General features: G+C 44.3%; 1 protein-coding gene and 10 non-coding genes across 17 annotated transcripts in view; all 11 read left to right on the plus strand.

Annotated features, from left to right (window-relative positions):
• ppip5k1a (diphosphoinositol pentakisphosphate kinase 1a) overlaps nucleotides 1-5,798 on the plus strand; it is a 53,679-nt gene extending 47,881 nt beyond the window's left edge. For all 7 annotated transcript variants that reach the window (XM_077562725.1, XM_077562727.1, XM_077562729.1 and 4 more), the window contains 2 exons: nucleotides 43-159; nucleotides 3,906-5,798. In XM_077562725.1, coding sequence (XP_077418851.1) covers nucleotides 43-159; nucleotides 3,906-4,540 — 752 coding nt within the window. In that variant the 3' untranslated portion in view covers nucleotides 4,541-5,798. The remainder of the gene's footprint in view (nucleotides 1-42; nucleotides 160-3,905) is intronic.
• A 1,380-nt stretch (nucleotides 5,799-7,178) lies between these two features.
• Nucleotides 7,179-7,251, plus strand: trnav-cac (transfer RNA valine (anticodon CAC)). The gene has a single exon. It is a non-coding gene; the product is annotated as a tRNA-Val (tRNA).
• A 588-nt stretch (nucleotides 7,252-7,839) lies between these two features.
• trnav-uac (transfer RNA valine (anticodon UAC)) lies at nucleotides 7,840-7,912 on the plus strand. The gene has a single exon. It is a non-coding gene; the product is annotated as a tRNA-Val (tRNA).
• Nucleotides 7,913-8,169: 257 nt separating this feature from the next.
• trnav-cac (transfer RNA valine (anticodon CAC)) lies at nucleotides 8,170-8,242 on the plus strand. Its single transcript has one exon. It is a non-coding gene; the product is annotated as a tRNA-Val (tRNA).
• A 588-nt stretch (nucleotides 8,243-8,830) lies between these two features.
• Nucleotides 8,831-8,903, plus strand: trnav-uac (transfer RNA valine (anticodon UAC)). The gene has a single exon. It is a non-coding gene; the product is annotated as a tRNA-Val (tRNA).
• Nucleotides 8,904-9,160: 257 nt separating this feature from the next.
• On the plus strand, nucleotides 9,161-9,233 carry trnav-cac (transfer RNA valine (anticodon CAC)). Its single transcript has one exon. It is a non-coding gene; the product is annotated as a tRNA-Val (tRNA).
• Nucleotides 9,234-9,821: 588 nt separating this feature from the next.
• Nucleotides 9,822-9,894, plus strand: trnav-uac (transfer RNA valine (anticodon UAC)). The gene has a single exon. It is a non-coding gene; the product is annotated as a tRNA-Val (tRNA).
• Nucleotides 9,895-10,151: 257 nt separating this feature from the next.
• On the plus strand, nucleotides 10,152-10,224 carry trnav-cac (transfer RNA valine (anticodon CAC)). The gene has a single exon. It is a non-coding gene; the product is annotated as a tRNA-Val (tRNA).
• Nucleotides 10,225-11,671: 1,447 nt separating this feature from the next.
• trnav-aac (transfer RNA valine (anticodon AAC)) lies at nucleotides 11,672-11,744 on the plus strand. The gene has a single exon. It is a non-coding gene; the product is annotated as a tRNA-Val (tRNA).
• Nucleotides 11,745-12,002: 258 nt separating this feature from the next.
• On the plus strand, nucleotides 12,003-12,075 carry trnav-uac (transfer RNA valine (anticodon UAC)). Its single transcript has one exon. It is a non-coding gene; the product is annotated as a tRNA-Val (tRNA).
• A 1,881-nt stretch (nucleotides 12,076-13,956) lies between these two features.
• Nucleotides 13,957-14,029, plus strand: trnav-aac (transfer RNA valine (anticodon AAC)). The gene has a single exon. It is a non-coding gene; the product is annotated as a tRNA-Val (tRNA).
• The last annotated feature ends 4,218 nt before the right edge of the window (nucleotides 14,030-18,247 follow it).

Below are 18,247 nucleotides of genomic sequence, written 5' to 3' on the forward strand. Positions count from 1 at the left end.
TAAATATTTTGAATAATAATTTTTGTTATTTTGTCTCTGCAGCGTTGTCTGCCATGTTTAGTGCTCACAACCATCCATCAGGGGATTGTTCATACATCCCCCACAAAGTCCTCTCCTCGTCCATGTCTCTCAGGTCTCGTTCAGACAAACCTCCGTGGTGTGAGTATTGATCATCACTTGACATTATCATACTAACTGTACTGTAGTTCTTGTTACAAGGAAGTGTTCCCCTTGCCATAAGTACCTTCTCACGTGCATGTGGCTCAGCTACTAAAGCTGCATGTAACGTATATGTACAGAAATAGATATGTATGGCTGCGAAACGGCACAGTGATAGTTGGAGATTGCTCCTTGATGAAGCCAAAAGTATCACACCATTTACAAACGGTAGAGATGCAATACTGAGCCCAAAAACCAGACCCCCTCAACACTTGGGTGCGGCTGGAAATTCTGTCCATAAGATTATGAACAGAATCGGCGTAGTCCAACCCTCACTTAGAATTAAGCCCAGACTCAGACACCTGTAGTACAGGGACCTAACAGCCCTTATCTCAAGGATTTTGGTACCCCATACTTCCAAAGCACCTCCAAGTACACAAAACATATGTAGACTGGTTAGCCAAACTCCCATGCACCCTCGAGGACCCTGCCGAAGGTGTACAGCTGGTCCACTGTTCCACGGTGGGATGAGAACCACACTGCACCTCCTGGATCTGAGATTGGACTTCCCGCCGGACCCTCCTTTCCAGCAGCCTTAATAGACCATACCAGGGAGGTTGAGGAGTGTGATCCCTTTGTAGTTGGAGCACAGGTCAGCATTGCCCCATCTCCTCTACACACAGTGCTTATGGTGCACCGCTTCCCTCTCCTGAGACACCGGATACTGGATCAGAATTTCCTCAAAGCCTTTTGGAAGTCGTTTTCCATGGCCTGGCCAAACTTCACCTATGCCCAAGTTTTTGCCTCGATAATTGCCAAAGCTGCGTTCTGATTCTGATCAGCTGACTCCCTAGTCCCACAGGCCAAAAAGACCCAATTAGAATCCTTCAGCTTACCACTGGTGTCCATCAACGCATTTGGGGATTGCCATCATACGACCATAGCACCGGCCGCCCGCCTCAACGATGGATGCGCGGAACATGGTTCCCTGCAGACTCAGTTGAGATCAGTTGACACCTTCACCCCTCCAAGGACTCCAAAAATGTGTTCCCTAAGCACAAAAGACAGTCAGGACACCTCCCTCCACCCAAGTTCCTCCACTCGCCTCCTGGTGTTAACTCTAACGTACAGGCACCGAGCCATAGGACAATAAGTATGCTCCCCACTTGCTCGGTACCTCACATCGTGGGCAACTCCAGAGTGGAAGAGAGTCCAACCTCTGTCAAGAAGACTGGTACCGAAGCCCAAGCTGTGTGCAGAGGAAAGACCAAAACTATCTAGTCGGAACTTCTTGACCTCACACACACACCAGCCGGGCTTCTTCCCTGCCAGAGATGTCGTTCCACGACCCTAGAGACGACTTCTATCGCCGGGGATCAGTCCCTGACTTTGGCTGGCGCCCAGCTCATGACCTCTATGGTCCCTTTCACATGAGAAGAGGGACACATGTTGTCCTTTTGAGCTGAGCCATGGGTGCAGGCCCGAGCACCAGGTACCTTTAAGCCCCGCCTCCCAGGCCTGGATCCAGAATGGTGCCCCAGTGACCTTGTCTGGGCAAGGAAAAATGTATTCCATTATCGTTATTCATCAAAGGGATCTTTTGAACCGTGCTTTTTCTGGTCCCTCTCCTAGTACCTGTTTGCCAAGGCTATACAGCCTCAGACAACTTAGCCCTAGCACCATTGGGGCACACAAACCCCTCTACCATGATAAGGTGACGGCTCAGGGACGGTCATGTTTTCTCCATTTCTGGATAATGGCTCCCACTTTAGTTTGCTTAAGTCCTTTGATCAGTGAAAAGAAGCTAAGCTTTCCAAAACAATGTGATAAGCTACATTTAATTTATGATTTAACAATGGGGAGTTATTTTTCCACACAGGGCCAGGTAGCTTTGAATAGTTTGTTTCCTAATTTAAAAACGGCATTTTACCTGGCCTATTTTTTTATGTTGACATTTGTTTGATTACCTTAACTCTTTCACTGCCACTGACGTTTAAAGACGTCAAGTAAAAACCTACGCTTCACTGCCAATGACGTCAAAAGACGTCATCCAATGATTTTATTTTTATTTTTTGAAACGGGTAGAGGAAACCCTTCCGCATGTCTGGTGAAAGTTTCAAGTCTGTCTGTTGTGCCTAATGACTATTTTTGGCCCCTAGAGGGCAGCGATGACTCTCTTTTGACAAGATCGGGTGGGCGTCAGTAGAGGCGGAGCTAGAGCGTCGAGCAGGAGATGAGAATGGAAGACAAAGGAAAAATGGCGGCCGGTCGCGAGGAGCTCACACCCGAGACGTTTTTTTCAAAAACCAAAAGCATCGCTGAAAAAGCACATTGTTGACGACGATGAAAATCATTGATGATGAAGATGAGGGTGACTCCGTGGTTGGAAAGCATTGACGCGGCAGTAGAAGACGTTAGATGGAGCTAGATGGAGGAGGGAACGGGCAATGGCGAGCGTTTGCAAGCAGCTCTACACTTACAAGACGAAAGGCATCGACCAACGCTAAAATAGTACATTGATGACGACGGTGATCATCCTCGATGATGATGAAGGTGAATCCGAGCTTGACGGCGAAATTGGAACCGCTGACGCGGCGGCTATGACGGTGTCGTAACGCGGAGCGCAACCGAGCACGCACAGGCGGACGTTCGATCGGAAGACGGAGAGTGCCCCGAGTCCAATGCATATTCATCGGAGGAGTGTGTACAGTCTGCTACTTGCTTTTTATTCCCCGGAAAAAAAGGCCGTCAAGAAAGTGTAACGTTTGCACGCAAAACGGACCAATGTGAAAGTGAAAGTAAACTGTTGTGCGAGTCCTGGCGTCTCCTTGCACGCAGGAGAGCGTTACAAAAGGAAAAACTGTATTTGAAACATCCACATAATTGTAAGTAGTACCACAGTTGCACACATTTGTAAATAGTTTGCGAAATTGTTTTGTCAAATTGTTACACTGTTGAATGGAAATAAACGTATTTTGCAATCAAAAAACACTTTTTCATTGTTGGTGAAAGCGTTTTACAGAAGTAAAGCACTATTTAGGTGTTTGTGGCATCATTCATGGACAAAAAGAAGTGTACAATTCACTAGAGTGCATGAAATAACATCGTTTCACAAAAAGCTCTTTTTCTCCGTTTTTTGTTTCAAAAGAGAGAATTTCGGTGAAAGTAACCATTTTCTATTGTTGATTACTGAAGAACGGAATAAGGTAGAAACAAACTTTTTTTTTTCTGATGAAAGCTGAGAGTCCAATCTTTCATTTGGTAGTATGTGTGTTTCCATAGTCCAAACACAACATTTTCTGTGGACCTTGAAAGATCACTCAAAATGCTTAAATCGGCTGGCAGTGGGGACAACCCGTTTCTGAAAACGTCTGGCAGTGAAAGAGTTAAACATCAAATTGGACAAAACTACGAAAAATGAAGAAGGCAAATACTTTTTCACAGCACTGTACATGAATGTGCTGAATTCATGATTGGTGCTCCGCAGTTTTAGAGCAGGTCAACTGATTGGGAGTGGAATTCACTAGCAGTCTGTTCTTTTGTCTTTTCCTGCAGTGTTTCAACTAAAGATATTGCCACCCTGCCTTACTGTAAATCACAAAATTTAGTTGCAATGCATTTCTTCCCAACAACCTTCATTTCCGTAAACATTGTTTACACTTATGCTGGGTTCACAGTTTCTTAACTGTTCAAGTCACAGTTTGGTCATGCACTAATTCATGCTTGTTTGTCTCCTATGCCTACAGACAGCAGTGGTCCATCCAGTACCGTATCCAGTGCCGGGCCATCTTCTCCCACTACAGCAGACACCTCCCCACGTTTCAGTTTCAGTGATAAGATCTCTCTCACTCCGCAGAGTAGTGAGGAAACCCATTCCTCTCATAACATCACTTCCCAACCAGCACCTCCATTGGCGTCGCAAATTCCGGACTCAAATTTCTCAACTATTCCAAACCCCTCTGAAGTACCACAGACTCCAAATAATTCCCCAGAGGATGATAGCGAGCAATGCAACATTACCGATCACCAATTTGATGATCCTGAACACACGCAGGAAGGCCAAGAGACTTGTTCAGCCACGGACCTTACCAATAGTGGAGTTCTAGATGCTGGTTTGAGGCCACCCTGCTCCCCACTAGCTGAGCTCTCTCTAAGTCGGATGGAAGGCTTCTGCCTCCCGAGTTCGCTGCCTGTGCTGCTGGAGCTCCGAGAGAGCAGCAGCGAGGCGGGTTCCAGCACCCAAACGCCCATGTCTCCTGAAGGACACGACAAGTTCTTCGACACACAGGAGTCTGTGGACTTGTGGATGGACAGTCCTGAGAATCCTCCAGAGTCTGAGACACCTCTTGAGGTCAAAGATGAGCCCCCATCAGAATCATGATGCCACAAAGATGAACAAAAAAACACCACAGGCGGCGTCGGTTGAATCATTCAGCATGTACAGCTGTGTACTTTTGTGCACAGTTAGCAGAATATTAGGCCTGTCTTCTGTCCTGTCACTTGCTGTTATGTGGTCAGTGCTGTTCATTACCCGTAAATACATGCTGACATGAGCCCAATCAAACAAACTACTGGTTCAGTCAATCAGCTTGGTGGTTAAAAGGTTGTGTGTTGTATACAAGCATTGGCAATACAATCAATTTCCTTCACACTTTGGTAACTTAACTTGAGAGTGCACCCACCTTAGCAATGCTTGGTCAGTTTTGTATTTTTGTTTTGTGTTGTGAGCTAAAGTTTGAGGTATGGTCGTCCTGCATCTAACAATACAATTGGAGATACTGAGTAAATTCAGTTACGAGCTCACTCATGGTACGAATTATATTCATAAGTCAGGGTACCACTGCATTTGAATTTGTATCTTGATTTTCATTTCTTATTGTTCAATTTATCCCAAAAGGATACCAGAGATGGCTAAAAATTAGTTTAACCTGTTACTGTTCATGTTGCATATCAGGTCATATGTGCTAGCACTTCCTAACAACAATACTGTTGTTGGCTCTTAACCAAGCACCCGCCTGACCTGACACTGTTGTTTCGACGACGAGATGTGTACTGTACTGCTAATTGCCAAAGTCCTTAATGCCTTTCTAGATTACCTGTTAGAAAAGTAGTATTTATTTTGACAAAGTATATTAGGGAGAAATAAATTTTCAATCATGGTTGTGCTGTTTGTTGTAAAACCACACTCTTGTTAGGGTAACTTTTCAAAACCAATACTATACTCAAAGGTGACATTTTACTTTTGAAGGTGCTTTTATTGTGGCAAGCAGTTATGTAGCAGGCATATAGGGAGTGACTGCACACGTAGACAATTGGATGTGCCACTTTTAATCTAGGATCTGCCAGATGGCACAAATTAGTTTTTGAAACTGTACAATCATGTCTGTGTGCACTGGGAAAATAACAGCACCGTTGATTGTGTTTGTGTGCTGCTTTTTGTCAGTGCAGGACGTTGCTTTTTTTCCGCCCACTTATGTTGAAATTGTTCATTGTAAACGTTCTGCCACCTCCCTTGTACATGGATCAAGACAGAATTAGAACAAATGATGTCAAAAGTATTTATGTTCAAGAGAGAAAATCCTTTCAATATCAGGAGTGACCTCATCTTGTAATAATCATGAATAAACTGGTTCCTTGAAGCAGGTTTTTTTTTTTCCGTGTGTGCGCGCGTGCATGTGCTGGGGTGTGTGTTTTAAGGAGGCATGCAATTTATTCACAAGCAAACAATTCCTAAACGTCTTGATAACATGTCTTAAACATACTTTTGTCAAAAAATACACTAAGGATCAATAATTAGACCAAACCTGTTTTAATTTTCTCATTTCACCGTCTGGGGCAGAGGTGGGCATCGAGGGCCAGAGTCCTGCAGGTTTTGCATGTTGCCCTTCTCCAACACAGCTGATATATGATCAGCTCATCAGCAAGCTCTGCATAAGCCTGATAACGATCCTGTTGATTGGAATCAGCTTGTGTTGGAAGTGAGAAACCTCCAAAACCTGCAGGACTTCGGCCCTCGAGGACCGAGATTGCCCACCTCTGGTCTGGGGTGACAGCCCTTTCTCATTTGTTCTCAAGCATCCCAGTCTGAAAGCATCATTTGGTTTTTCACTTGTGGATTCAGAACTTGACATACCAGGAAGCAGCTAATAAGTGCAGTACTTTGCTAAACATCCTAATACTTGTATGTTGCAATTATCAGACGCCAACATTGATGACATTGTTAGCTAATGCTAACCTGTGCTAACACTGCAGCTGTGGTTGCTTGTAACTGGTGGATCTTCGCCCAGACTAGTTGTCATGTCATGCATTGAAAAACTATTATGTAATTCAGCCGCACTTGTTAGTTCTAAACCGCTTGTTAAAGACACATTTTTGGAAATCACTGGACAAACACGAGTTCGTAATATGAAAGTGAAGTAAAATAATATGATGTAGCGTACTACTGTGTATTGTGCACATGCTTTGTAATTAATGTAGCCAGTTGCGCTGGTGAGAAAATGAGAAAATATTAACTATCCATCTTAAGGCCTAGATACAGCAATCTGACATCAGGAGTCGGACAGCATTGGGCCAACGGCATGCGCTGTCGGATCAGTGTATAAATTACTGTCATAAAGTCGGGTCCAGTTGGAATACCATACCAAGTAAGCTGATTTCCGGCAGTGCTAACAAGTTGAATGTAAGGGTCTTTTTCCATAGTGTAGTGGTTATCACGTTTGCCTCACACGTGGCAGGTCCCTGGCTCGAAACCGGGTGGAAACATGACCATTTTCTTTGTATTTGCAATGAAAACTGATCATCCAAAAGATTGTTTTCACAAACACCACCTCCGCATCGGGGAATCAAACCCCGGTCTTCCACGTGACAGGGGGAGATACTATCCACTATACTAACGAGGAAAGAAGGGATATACTACTACTCCCTGGTCGGGGGTAGAGGGGAACCTGTCCTTGAAAACTGGAAAAGCCAGCCAGCTAGGCTTATTTACAGCATTGCTAACAAGTCAAAGTTCAAAGTCTGTTTCCATAGTGTAGTGGTTTTCACGTTCGCTTCACACGCGAAAGGTCCCTGGCTCGAGACCGGGTGGAAACATGACCATTTTCTTTGTATTTGTAATAAAAACTGAGAATCGAAAAGATTGTTTTCACAAATACAACCTCCCCGTCGGGGAATTCAACCCCGGTCTTCCCCGTGACAGGGGGAGATACTATCCACTATACTAACAAGGAAAGAAGGGCTATACAACTACCTATGGGTCGGGTGTAGAGGGGAACCTGTCCTCGAAAACTGGAAAAGCCAGCCAGCTAGTTTGATTTCCGGCAGTGCTAACAAGTTTAAGTTAAGTTTGTCTTTCCATAGTGTAGTGGTTATCAAGTTCGCCTCACACGCGAAAGGTCGCTGGCTCGAGACCGGGTGGAAACATGACCATTTTTCTTTGTATTTGTAATAAAAACTGAGCATCGAAAAGTTTGTTTTCACAAATACCACCTCCCCGTCAGGGAATTCAACCCCGGTCTTCCCCGTGGCACGGGGAGATACTATCCACTATACTAACTAGGAAAGAAGGGCTATACAACTACCTCCTGGTCGGGTGTAGAAGGCAACCTGTCTTTGAAAACTGGAAAAGCCAGCCAGCTAGGCTGATTTTCAGCAGTGCTAACAAGTTTAAGCTCAAATTCTGTTTCCATAGTGTAGTGGTTATCACGTTCGCCTTACACGCGAAAGGTCCCTGGCTAAAAACCGGGTGGAAACATGACCATTTTCTTTGTATTTGCAATGAAAACTGATCATCCAAAAGATTGTTTTCACAAACACCACCTCCGCATCGGGGAATCAAACCCCGGTCTTCCACGTGACAGGGGGAGATACTATCCACTATACTAACGAGGAAAGAAGGGATATACTACTACTCCCTGGTCGGGGGTAGAGGGGAACCTGTCCTTGAAAACTGGAAAAGCCAGCCAGCTAGGCTTATTTACAGCATTGCTAACAAGTCAAAGTTCAAAGTCTGTTTCCATAGTGTAGTGGTTTTCACGTTCGCTTCACACGCGAAAGGTCCCTGGCTCGAGACCGGGTGGAAACATGACCATTTTCTTTGTATTTGTAATAAAAACTGAGAATCGAAAAGATTGTTTTCACAAATACAACCTCCCCGTCGGGGAATTCAACCCCGGTCTTCCCCGTGACAGGGGGAGATACTATCCACTATACTAACAAGGAAAGAAGGGCTATACAACTACCTATGGGTCGGGTGTAGAGGGGAACCTGTCCTCGAAAACTGGAAAAGCCAGCCAGCTAGTTTGATTTCCGGCAGTGCTAACAAGTTTAAGTTAAGTTTGTCTTTCCATAGTGTAGTGGTTATCAAGTTAGCCTCACACGCGAAAGGTCGCTGGCTCGAGACCGGGTGGAAACATGACCATTTTTCTTTGTATTTGTAATAAAAACTGAGCATCGAAAAGTTTGTTTTCACAAATACCACCTCCCCGTCAGGGAATTCAACCCCGGTCTTCCCCGTGGCACGGGGAGATACTATCCACTATACTAACTAGGAAAGAAGGGCTATACAACTACCTCCTGGTCGGGTGTAGAAGGCAACCTGTCTTTGAAAACTGGAAAAGCCAGCCAGCTAGGCTGATTTTCAGCAGTGCTAACAAGTTTAAGCTCAAATTCTGTTTCCATAGTGTAGTGGTTATCACGTTCGCCTTACACGCGAAAGGTCCCTGGCTCGAAACCGGGTGGAAACATAACCATTTTCTTTGTATTTGCAATGAAAACTGATCATCCAAAAGATTGTTTTCACAAACACCACCTCCGCATCGGGGAATCGAACCCCGGTCTTCCACGTGACAGGTGGAGATACTATCCACTATACTAACGAGGAAAGAAGGGATATACTACTACTCCGTGGTCGGGGGTAGAGGGGAACCTGTCCTTGAAAACTGGAAAAGCCAGCCAGCTAGGCTTATTTAGAGCATTGCTAACAAGTCGAAATTCAAAGTCTGTTTCCATAGTGTAGTGGTTATCACGTTCGCTTCACACGCGAAAGGTCCCTGGCTCGAGACCGGGTGGAAACACGACCATTTTCTTTGTATTTGTAATAAAAACTGAGAATCGAAAAGATTGTTTTCACAAATACAACCTCCCCGTCGGGGAATTCAACCCCGGTCTTCCCCGTGACAGGGGGAGATACTATCCACTATACTAACAAGGAAAGAAGGGCTATACAACTACCTATGGGTCGGGTGTAGAGGGGAACCTGTCCTCGAAAACTGGAAAAGCCAGCCAGCTAGTTTGATTTCCGGCAGTGCTAACAAGTTTAAGTTAAGTTTGTCTTTCCATAGTGTAGTGGTTATCAAGTTCGCCTCACACGCGAAAGGTAGCTGGCTCGAGACCGGGTGGAAACATGACCATTTTTCTTTGTATTTGTAATAAAAACTGAGCATCGAAAAGTTTGTTTTCACAAATACCACCTCCCCGTCAGGGAATTCAACCCCGGTCTTCCCCGTGGCACGGGGAGATACTATCCACTATACTAACTAGGAAAGAAGGGCTATACAACTACCTCCTGGTCGGGTGTAGAAGGCAACCTGTCTTTGAAAACTGGAAAAGCCAGCCAGCTAGGCTGATTTTCAGCAGTGCTAACAAGTTTAAGCTCAAATTCTGTTTCCATAGTGTAGTGGTTATCACGTTCGCCTTACACGCGAAAGGTCCCTGGCTCGAAACCGGGTGGAAACATAACCATTTTCTTTGTATTTGCAATGAAAACTGATCATCCAAAACATTGTTTTCACAAACACCACCTCCGCATCGGGGAATCGAACCCCGGTCTTCCACGTGACAGGTGGAGATACTATCCACTATACTAACGAGGAAAGAAGGGATATACTACTACTCCGTGGTCGGGGGTAGAGGGGAACCTGTCCTTGAAAACTGGAAAAGCCAGCCAGCTAGGCTTATTTAGAGCATTGCTAACAAGTCGAAATTCAAAGTCTGTTTCCATAGTGTAGTGGTTATCACGTTCGCTTCACACGCGAAAGGTCCCTGGCTCGAGACCGGGTGGAAACACGACCATTTTCTTTGTATTTGTAATAAAAACTGAGAATCGAAAAGATTGTTTTCACAAATACAACCTCCCCGTCGGGGAATTCAACACGGTCTTCCCCGTGACAGGGGGAGATACTATCCACTATACTAACAAGGAAAGAAGGGCTATACAACTACCTATGGGTCGGGTGTAGAGGGGAACCTGTCCTCGAAAACTGGAAAAGCCAGCCAGCTAGTTTGATTTCCGGCAGTGCTAACAAGTTTAAGTTAAGTTTGTCTTTCCATAGTGTAGTGGTTATCAAGTTCGCCTCACACGCGAAAGGTCGCTGGCTCGAGACCGGGTGGAAACATGACCATTTTTCTTTGTATTTGTAATAAAAACTGAGCATCGAAAAGTTTGTTTTCACAAATACCACCTCCCCGTCGGGGAATTCAACCCCGGTCTTCCCCGTGACAGGGGGAGATACTATCCACTATACTAACTAGGGAAGAAGGGCCATACAACTACCTCCTGGTCGGGGGTACAGGGGAACCTGTCCTCGAAAACTGGAAAAGCCAGCCAGCTAGGCTGATTTAGAATATTGCTAACAAGGTGAAGTTCAGAATCTGTTTCCATAGTGTAGTGGTAATCACGTTTCCCTCACACGCGAAAGGTCCCCGGCTCGAGACCGGGTGGAAACATGACCATTTTCTTTGTATTTGCAATGAAAACTGAGCATCCAAAAGATTGTTTTCACAAACACAACCTCCTCGTCGGGGAATCAAACCCCGATCTTCCCCGTGACAGGGGGAGATACTATCCACTATACTAACGAGGAAAGAAAGTCTATACAGCTACCTACTGGTCGGGTGTAGAGGGGAACCTGTCCTCGAAAACTGGAAAAGCCAGCCAGCTAGGCTGATTTAGAGCATTGTTAACAAGTTTAAGTTCAGATTCTGTTTCCATAGTGTAGTGGTTATCAAGTTTGCCTTTCACGTGACAGATACCTTGCTCGAGACCGGGTGGTAACATGACCTTTTTCTTTGTATTTGCAATAAAAACTGAGCATCGAAAAGATTGTTTTCACAAACACCGACTCCCTTTCAGGTACTCGAACCCCGGTCTTCCCCGTGACAGGGGGAGATACTATCCACTATACTAATGAGGAAAGAAGGGCTATACAAGTACCTCCTAATGAGGGGTAGAGGGGAACCTGTCCTTGAAAACTGGATAAGCCAGCCAGCTAGGCAGATTTAGAATATTGCTAACAAGTTGAAATTCAGAGTCTGTTTCCATAGTGTAGTGGTTATCACGTTTGCTTCACAGGCGAAAGGTCCCTGGCTCGAGACAGGGTGGTAACATGTCAATTTTCTTTAAATTTGCGAAGAAAACTACCTCCTGGTAGAGGGGAACCTGTCCTTGAAAACTTGAAAAGCCAGCCAGCTAGTTTGATTTCCGGCAGTGCTAACAAGTTTAAGTTAAGCGAGTGTTTCCATAGTGTAGTGGTTATCACGTTTGCCTAACACGCGAAAGGTCCCCGGCTCGAGACCGGGTGGAAACATGACCATTTTTCTTTGTATTTGTAATAAAAACTGAGCATCAAAAAGTTTGTTTTCACAAATACCACCTCCCCGTCGGGGAATTCAACCCCGGTCTTCCCCGTGACAGGGGGAGATACTATCCACTATACTAACTAGGAAAGAAGGGCTATACAAGTACCTCCTGGTCGGGTGTAGAAGGCAACCTGTCTTTGAAAACTGGAAAAGCCAGCCAGCTAGGCTGATTTTCAGCAGTGCTAACAAGTTTAAGCTCAAATTCTGTTTCCATAGTGTAGTGGTTATCACGTTCGCCTTACACGCGAAACGTCCCTGGCTCGAGACCGGGTGGAAACATGACCATTTTCTTTGTATTTGCAATGAAAACTGATCATCCAAAAGATTGTTTTCACAAACAACACCTCCCCGTCGGGGAATCGAACTCCGGTCTTCCCCGTGACAGGGGGAGATACTATCCACTATACTAACTAGGAAAGACGGGCTATACAACTACCTATGGGTCAGGTGTAGAGGGGAACCTGTCCTCGAAAACTGGAAAAATCCAGCCAGCTTGTTTGATTTCCGGCAGTGCTAACAAGTTTAAGTTAAGTTTGTCTTTCCATAGTGTAGTGGTTATCACGTTCGCCTCACACGCGAAAGGTCCCTGGCTCGAGACCGGGTAATAAAAACTGAGCATCGAAAAGTTTGTTTTCACAAATACCACCTCCCCGTCGGGGAATTCAACCCCGGTCTTCCCCGTGACAGGGGGAGATACTATCCACTATACTAACTAGGAAAGAAGGGCTATACAACTACCTCCTGGTCGGGGGTAGAGGAGAACCTGTCCTCGAAAACTGGAAAAGCCAGCCAGCTAGGCTGATTTAGAATATTGCTAACAAGGTGAAGTTTAGAGTCTTTTTCCCTAGTGTAGTGGTTATCACATTTCCCTCACACGCGAAAGGTCCCTGGCTTGAGACCGGGTGGAAACATGACCATTCTCTTTGTATTTGTAATAAAAACTGAGCATCGAAAAGATTGTTTTCACAAATACCACCTCCCCGTCGGGGAATTCAACCCCGGTCTTCCCCGTGACAGGGGGAGATACTATCTACTATACTAACTGGGAAAGAAGGGCTATACTACTACCTCCTGGTTGGGGGTAGAAGGGAACCTGTCCTTGAAAACTGGAAAAGCCAGCCAGCTAGGCCTATTTAGAGCATTGTTAACAAGCTTAACTTCAGATTCTGTTTCCATAGTGTAGTGGTTATCAAGTTTGCCTTTCAAGAAACAGGTCCCTGGCTCGAGACCGGGTGGAAACATGACCATTTTCTTTGTATTTGCAATAAAAACTGGGCATCGAAAAGATTGTTTTCACAAACACCACCTCCCCGTCGGGGAATCGAACCCCAGTCTTCCCCGTGACAGGGGGAGATACTATCCACTATACTAACGAGGAAAGAAGGGGTATACTACTACTCCCTGGTCGGGGGTAGAGGGGAACCTGTCCTTGAAAACTGGAAAAGCCAGCCAGCTAGGCTTATTTAGAGCATTGCTAACAAGTTGAAGTTCAAAGTCTGTTTCCATAGTGTAGTGGTTATCATGTTTACCTCACACGCGAAAGGTCCCTGGCTTGAGACCAGGTGGAAAAATGACCATTTTCTTTGTATTTGTAATAAAAACTGAGCATCGAAAATATTGTTTTCACAAATACCACCTCCCCATCGGCGAATTCAACCCCGGTCTTCCCCGTGACAGGGGGAGATACTATCCACTATACTAACTAGGAAAGAAGGGCTGTACAACTACCTTCCTGGTCGGGTGTAGAGGGCAACCTGTCTTTGAAAACTGGAAAAGCCAGCCAGCTAGTTTGATTTCCGGCAGTGCTAACATGTTTAAGTTAAGCGCGTCTTTCCATAGTGTAGTGGTTATCACATTCCTCTCACACGCGAAAGGTCCCTGGCTCGAGACCGGGTGAAAACATGAACATTTTTCTTTGTATTTGTAATAAAAACTGAGCATCGAAAAGTTTCTTTTCACAAATACCACCTCCCCGTCGGGGAATTCAACCCCGGTCTTCCCCGTGACAGGGGGAGATACTATCCACTATACTAACTAGGAAAGAAGGGCTATACAAGTACCTCCTGGTCGGGGGTAGAGGGGAACCTGTCCTCGAAAACTTGAAAAGCCATCCAGCTAGTTTGATTTCCGGCAGTGCTAACAAGTTTAAGGTAAGCGTGTGTTTCCATAGTGTAGTGGTTATCACGTTCGCCTAACACGCGAAAGGTCCCCGGCTCGAGACCGGGTGGAAACATGACCATTTTCTTTGTATTTGCAATGAAAACTGAGCATCCAAAAGATTGTGTTCACAAACACAACCTCCCCGTCGGGGAATCAAACCCCGGTCTTCCCCGTGACAGGGGGAGATACTATCCACTATACTAACGAGGAAAGAAAGTCTATACAGCTACCTACTGGTCGGGTGTAGAGGGGAACCTGTCCTTGAAAACTGGAAAAGCCAGCCAGCTAGGCTGATTTAGAGCATTGTTAACAAGTTAAAGTTCAGATTCTGTTTCCATAGTGTAGTGGTTATCAAGTTTGCCTTTCACGTGACAGATCCCTGGCTCGAGACCGGGTGGAAACATGACCATTTTCTTTGTATTTGCAATAAAAACTGAGCATCGAAAAGATCGTTTTCACAAACACCGACTCCCTTTCGGGTACTCGAACCCCGGTCTTCCCCGTGACAGGGGGAGATACTATCCACTATACTAATGAGGAAAGAAGGGCTACTGTACACGAGTACCTCCTAATCGGGGGTAGAGGGGAACCTGTCCTTGAAAACTGGATAAGCCAGCCAGCTAGGCAGATTTAGAATATTGCTAACAAGTTGAAATTCAGAGTCTGTTTCCATAGTGTAGTGGCTTCACAGGCGAAAGGTCCCTGGCTCCAGACAGGGTGGTAACATGTCAATTTTCTTTAAATTTGCGAAGAAAACTACCTCCTGGTAGAGGGGAACCTGTCCTTGAAAACTTGAAAAGCCAGTGAAGACATTTAACATTTTCAATTTGATGTTTTACTGTTTTTGAATTTACTTATAGGCATATCAATGTGATATAATCATGAGTGTTTAAAAGAATACAGTGGGATGGTGATTTGGTGGACTTAGTTTGATCTTCGTACCCTCAATGCTGTTGGAGGGGGAATGTGCATGATGTTGTCAGAGTCTCTTGTCATTAGAGACTGAAGGTCTGTGGTCAGATCCTGATTGCATTTGTTCCCCCAATCAAGAAGGGGAACTGTATAAAGATGTCTGTTTACCATCAACCTTACACCTTTGTTCAATCTAGGAGATGACATGTCTGTCCTTTGTTCAATCAAGAGCCGGGAGGAGGATCCTTTTATCCTTTGGTTATAAATGAGTGGATGTTCTGTAAATTGTCACACACTTGGGGGGTTCACATCGCATTCAGACGTGGGTGTCCTGACTGTGTCTTTAGAAGCTTCTAAATAAATTCTTGCAAGAAAACTTCTTCATCAGATGCTGAATACAATTTTTTTGGACACGCAAAGATTGCACTTAATATAGTAATCAAATAATGCCTTCAAAATGGTGACCCCGACGTGATACGAATTGAGACGTTTTTGCAACAGCTGTGATTGGTCCTGCACACCGGATTTCTAAAAGCGCAAAAATATTTACAAAGGTGAGTGGACATTTTTATCCACGTAGAGAAATTCTGGTTGTTTAGGATCAATACAGTTGCATTTCGTCTGTACTGAGTTGTATTTGGGATCTGTGAACAAGTTAGGGGGGTTAAAAGTCGTATTTGTTACGGAGGGACGTAAAGTCCTCGATTTTGAAAATTACTACGACATTGAACCATGCATGGGAGTTTTTTCCGCGGTGGAATAGGCTGTTTTTTTTTGTTTTGTTTTTTCGTATGAATAAGCCGTCCGTATATTTCTACTGGGCGTGCGGAGTGGATTAGCCGCCTGTGTGGTATCGTTCACACAAGGTGTGTGCTGTGTGGAATTACTAAACCGAGGGACATAATTCCTCGGTGTGTGTGTGTTGTGTTAAATCAAGCCGCTCGTGTGATATCATTCACATCGGAGTGAGAGCTGTGAAGAAGCCGCGAAAATCCTGGATAAGTTTTTATTAAGTCGCGCATAAAAATGCCCCGTGTTTACGGAAGTGACGTCAAGTCGGAGCGCTCTGCCGTTTGAAACGGCATAAGACATTGAGTACCACGGAGGAATAGGCTGTTTTTGTTGTAGGTGTGCTATTAGCCGCTAATTGTTGATCACACTTAAGTGAGTGCTGTTGTGTGTTGTGCTATAAGCGGCCTGTGTTGATCACACGAGGGGACTGCTGTGTTAAACGCGTGTGGTGTGATATTAGCCGTCCGTGAATTTTTTACATTCGAGAGCTGTGTGAAAAGCCGCCCGTGAAGATCCTGGATATATTTATTAAAGTCCCGCAAAAGGTATTTAATATCTGTTTTATTTTCGTCTTGTTTGTATTTGTCTGAAAGAAAAAAATAAATAAATAATAATAATAATAATAATAATAATTTTTGGTGGGGATTAATGAGAATAGTTTTGATCTGGTATATCGTAGTATCATAAGTGAGACGTCACTGACTTTATAAATATTAAAAACGACTAATTACTACATATTATGGACGAAAGATTTCGACCGTAAATAAGGATGGATGCATACACTTCCGGTCGAAAGAGAAGTGGTCGCTAAGCGAACAGTGAGTTCATGATGCTGGACGCATTTCCACCACGGCGTCAACGTAAGTATGAAACTCTTTTAAATGTATGAATGCGCACTAATTGTGATAGTGGTTGGTTCTCACCGTTGAAAAATGTGGTGTGTTCGTGGAATTTGATTGTGTAAAACAGCGCTAGACGCTGATTACCTACAATATAAGGTCGTGGGCCAAATGTTGGTTTGTGCTAGCATGTTAGCGTTGGATAGCTCTGTGAAAGTTGCGCGGATGACGGTGTTAAGTGATTTTGAGAATGAGGAGGCTGATGCTAAGCTAGCGGCTCTGCCAGCGTACGAGTTGCCATGCGCAGGAGATGAGTTTTTGGTAAGATGCTACCGTGCGAATCTGTTTTTAAGGCTTAAGTTAGCTGTGAGCAGCCGCATCTGTTAAGAAATTGGAACATAAATTGGAACATAAATTGGATGAAGTGTTGACTGTGAAAGATGACCCGCGGGGAAAATTTGAACCAAGCGAGAGCTCTTGGCTTCGAAATGAATTGTTGAGTGTACACGTTTGTCTGTTAAGCTCCATGGTGTGTTGTGGCCACGCGGTTTTTCGTTGTTTGTCTTACAATGTGCGCGACGTGTCTGTGTCGCAGCCGTAACGTTGCGATGGATTGTGCGCGAATAAGTCGACATTTGAGCTATAAGTACGTGGTGAAGTTATTATTAGATGAATAAACGGTGTATTTTACAAATGAGTGCGCACTTCGGAGAGGTTTGTGTTCGTCTGTGGTTCAACAACTGAGACGCCACTGAATTAAGTTGAGGAGTTTGTGTTGTGTGTAAGTGTGTTCTGGGTCTAGTTTGGTGAGTTGAAACTGTGATTATGTGAAGCATGTGTGAATTGTGAGTTTAAAGGGGGGATTTGATGTCTTCTTGGTTTTGTGTTTTTTCTCCTCAATGCCTTTATGACAATGGAGAGGAACTGAAGTTAAGTGAAAGGAGGACTGAGTTTGTTGGAAGGCAGGTATTTTGTGTCTCCAAAAATGAGCGAGATAAGATAGGATGTATATGAATGGCGTTTTGTAGGAAGAGGAAAAGAGTAGATTTCAATGGAAAAGAGGTGGAAAAAATTTCCTCTCGCTCCAGTTTCTTTGTCCTCAAAAAAAGGGTGAAAAAGAATGGTAGCAGGAAATCTGCATATTTTGAAAGGATGGGTGCCGTGAGCTGCTGTTTTAAGAAGGTGGTGATTTGTACTGTTGTCTGTTAAAATTAAATTAAACTAGATAAAAAGGACAGGGGAGTGTGAATGATAAGTTTTTCTTCCGCCCCCCTTCTCTCTCTCTCCTCTTTGTCTCCTGTGGGGAGGGGGGTGTGATAAGTTTAGTCCTCTCTCCCATTGTCTCCATTTGGGAGACTTGTAGTCTGTTGTGTGTGAATAGCAGGGGTCTTCTAATGCTAATCAAGTTGTTCCTGTTAAAAGGAAAGATATAGAGGTCTAGATGATAACTACAGGCCACTATCCATATTATTTTAAAATCAGATCTGTGTTTTTTATAGTTGAATGAGTAATAAAACCAAATTTTAATATAGTTGAATAAGTAATAAAACCAAATTTTAATTGAAATAGACTCTTCATTTTTGATTTTTTGATTTCCCCTGCATCTCTGATAACTTATTCGTAGGTGTGAAAATGATTTAACCTTTGTCCTTATCTGAGTCCCATTCTAGAAGTCTGGAGAGGACTTTCCTCCAAGTGGCCAGGGTGACTGACAGCTGTCACATTTTCTTAAATTTGAGGTAACACGT

Source organism: Vanacampus margaritifer, chromosome 4 (assembly GCF_051991255.1).
Source record: "Vanacampus margaritifer isolate UIUO_Vmar chromosome 4, RoL_Vmar_1.0, whole genome shotgun sequence".
NCBI classification, from domain to species: Eukaryota; Metazoa; Chordata; class Actinopteri; order Syngnathiformes; family Syngnathidae; genus Vanacampus; species Vanacampus margaritifer.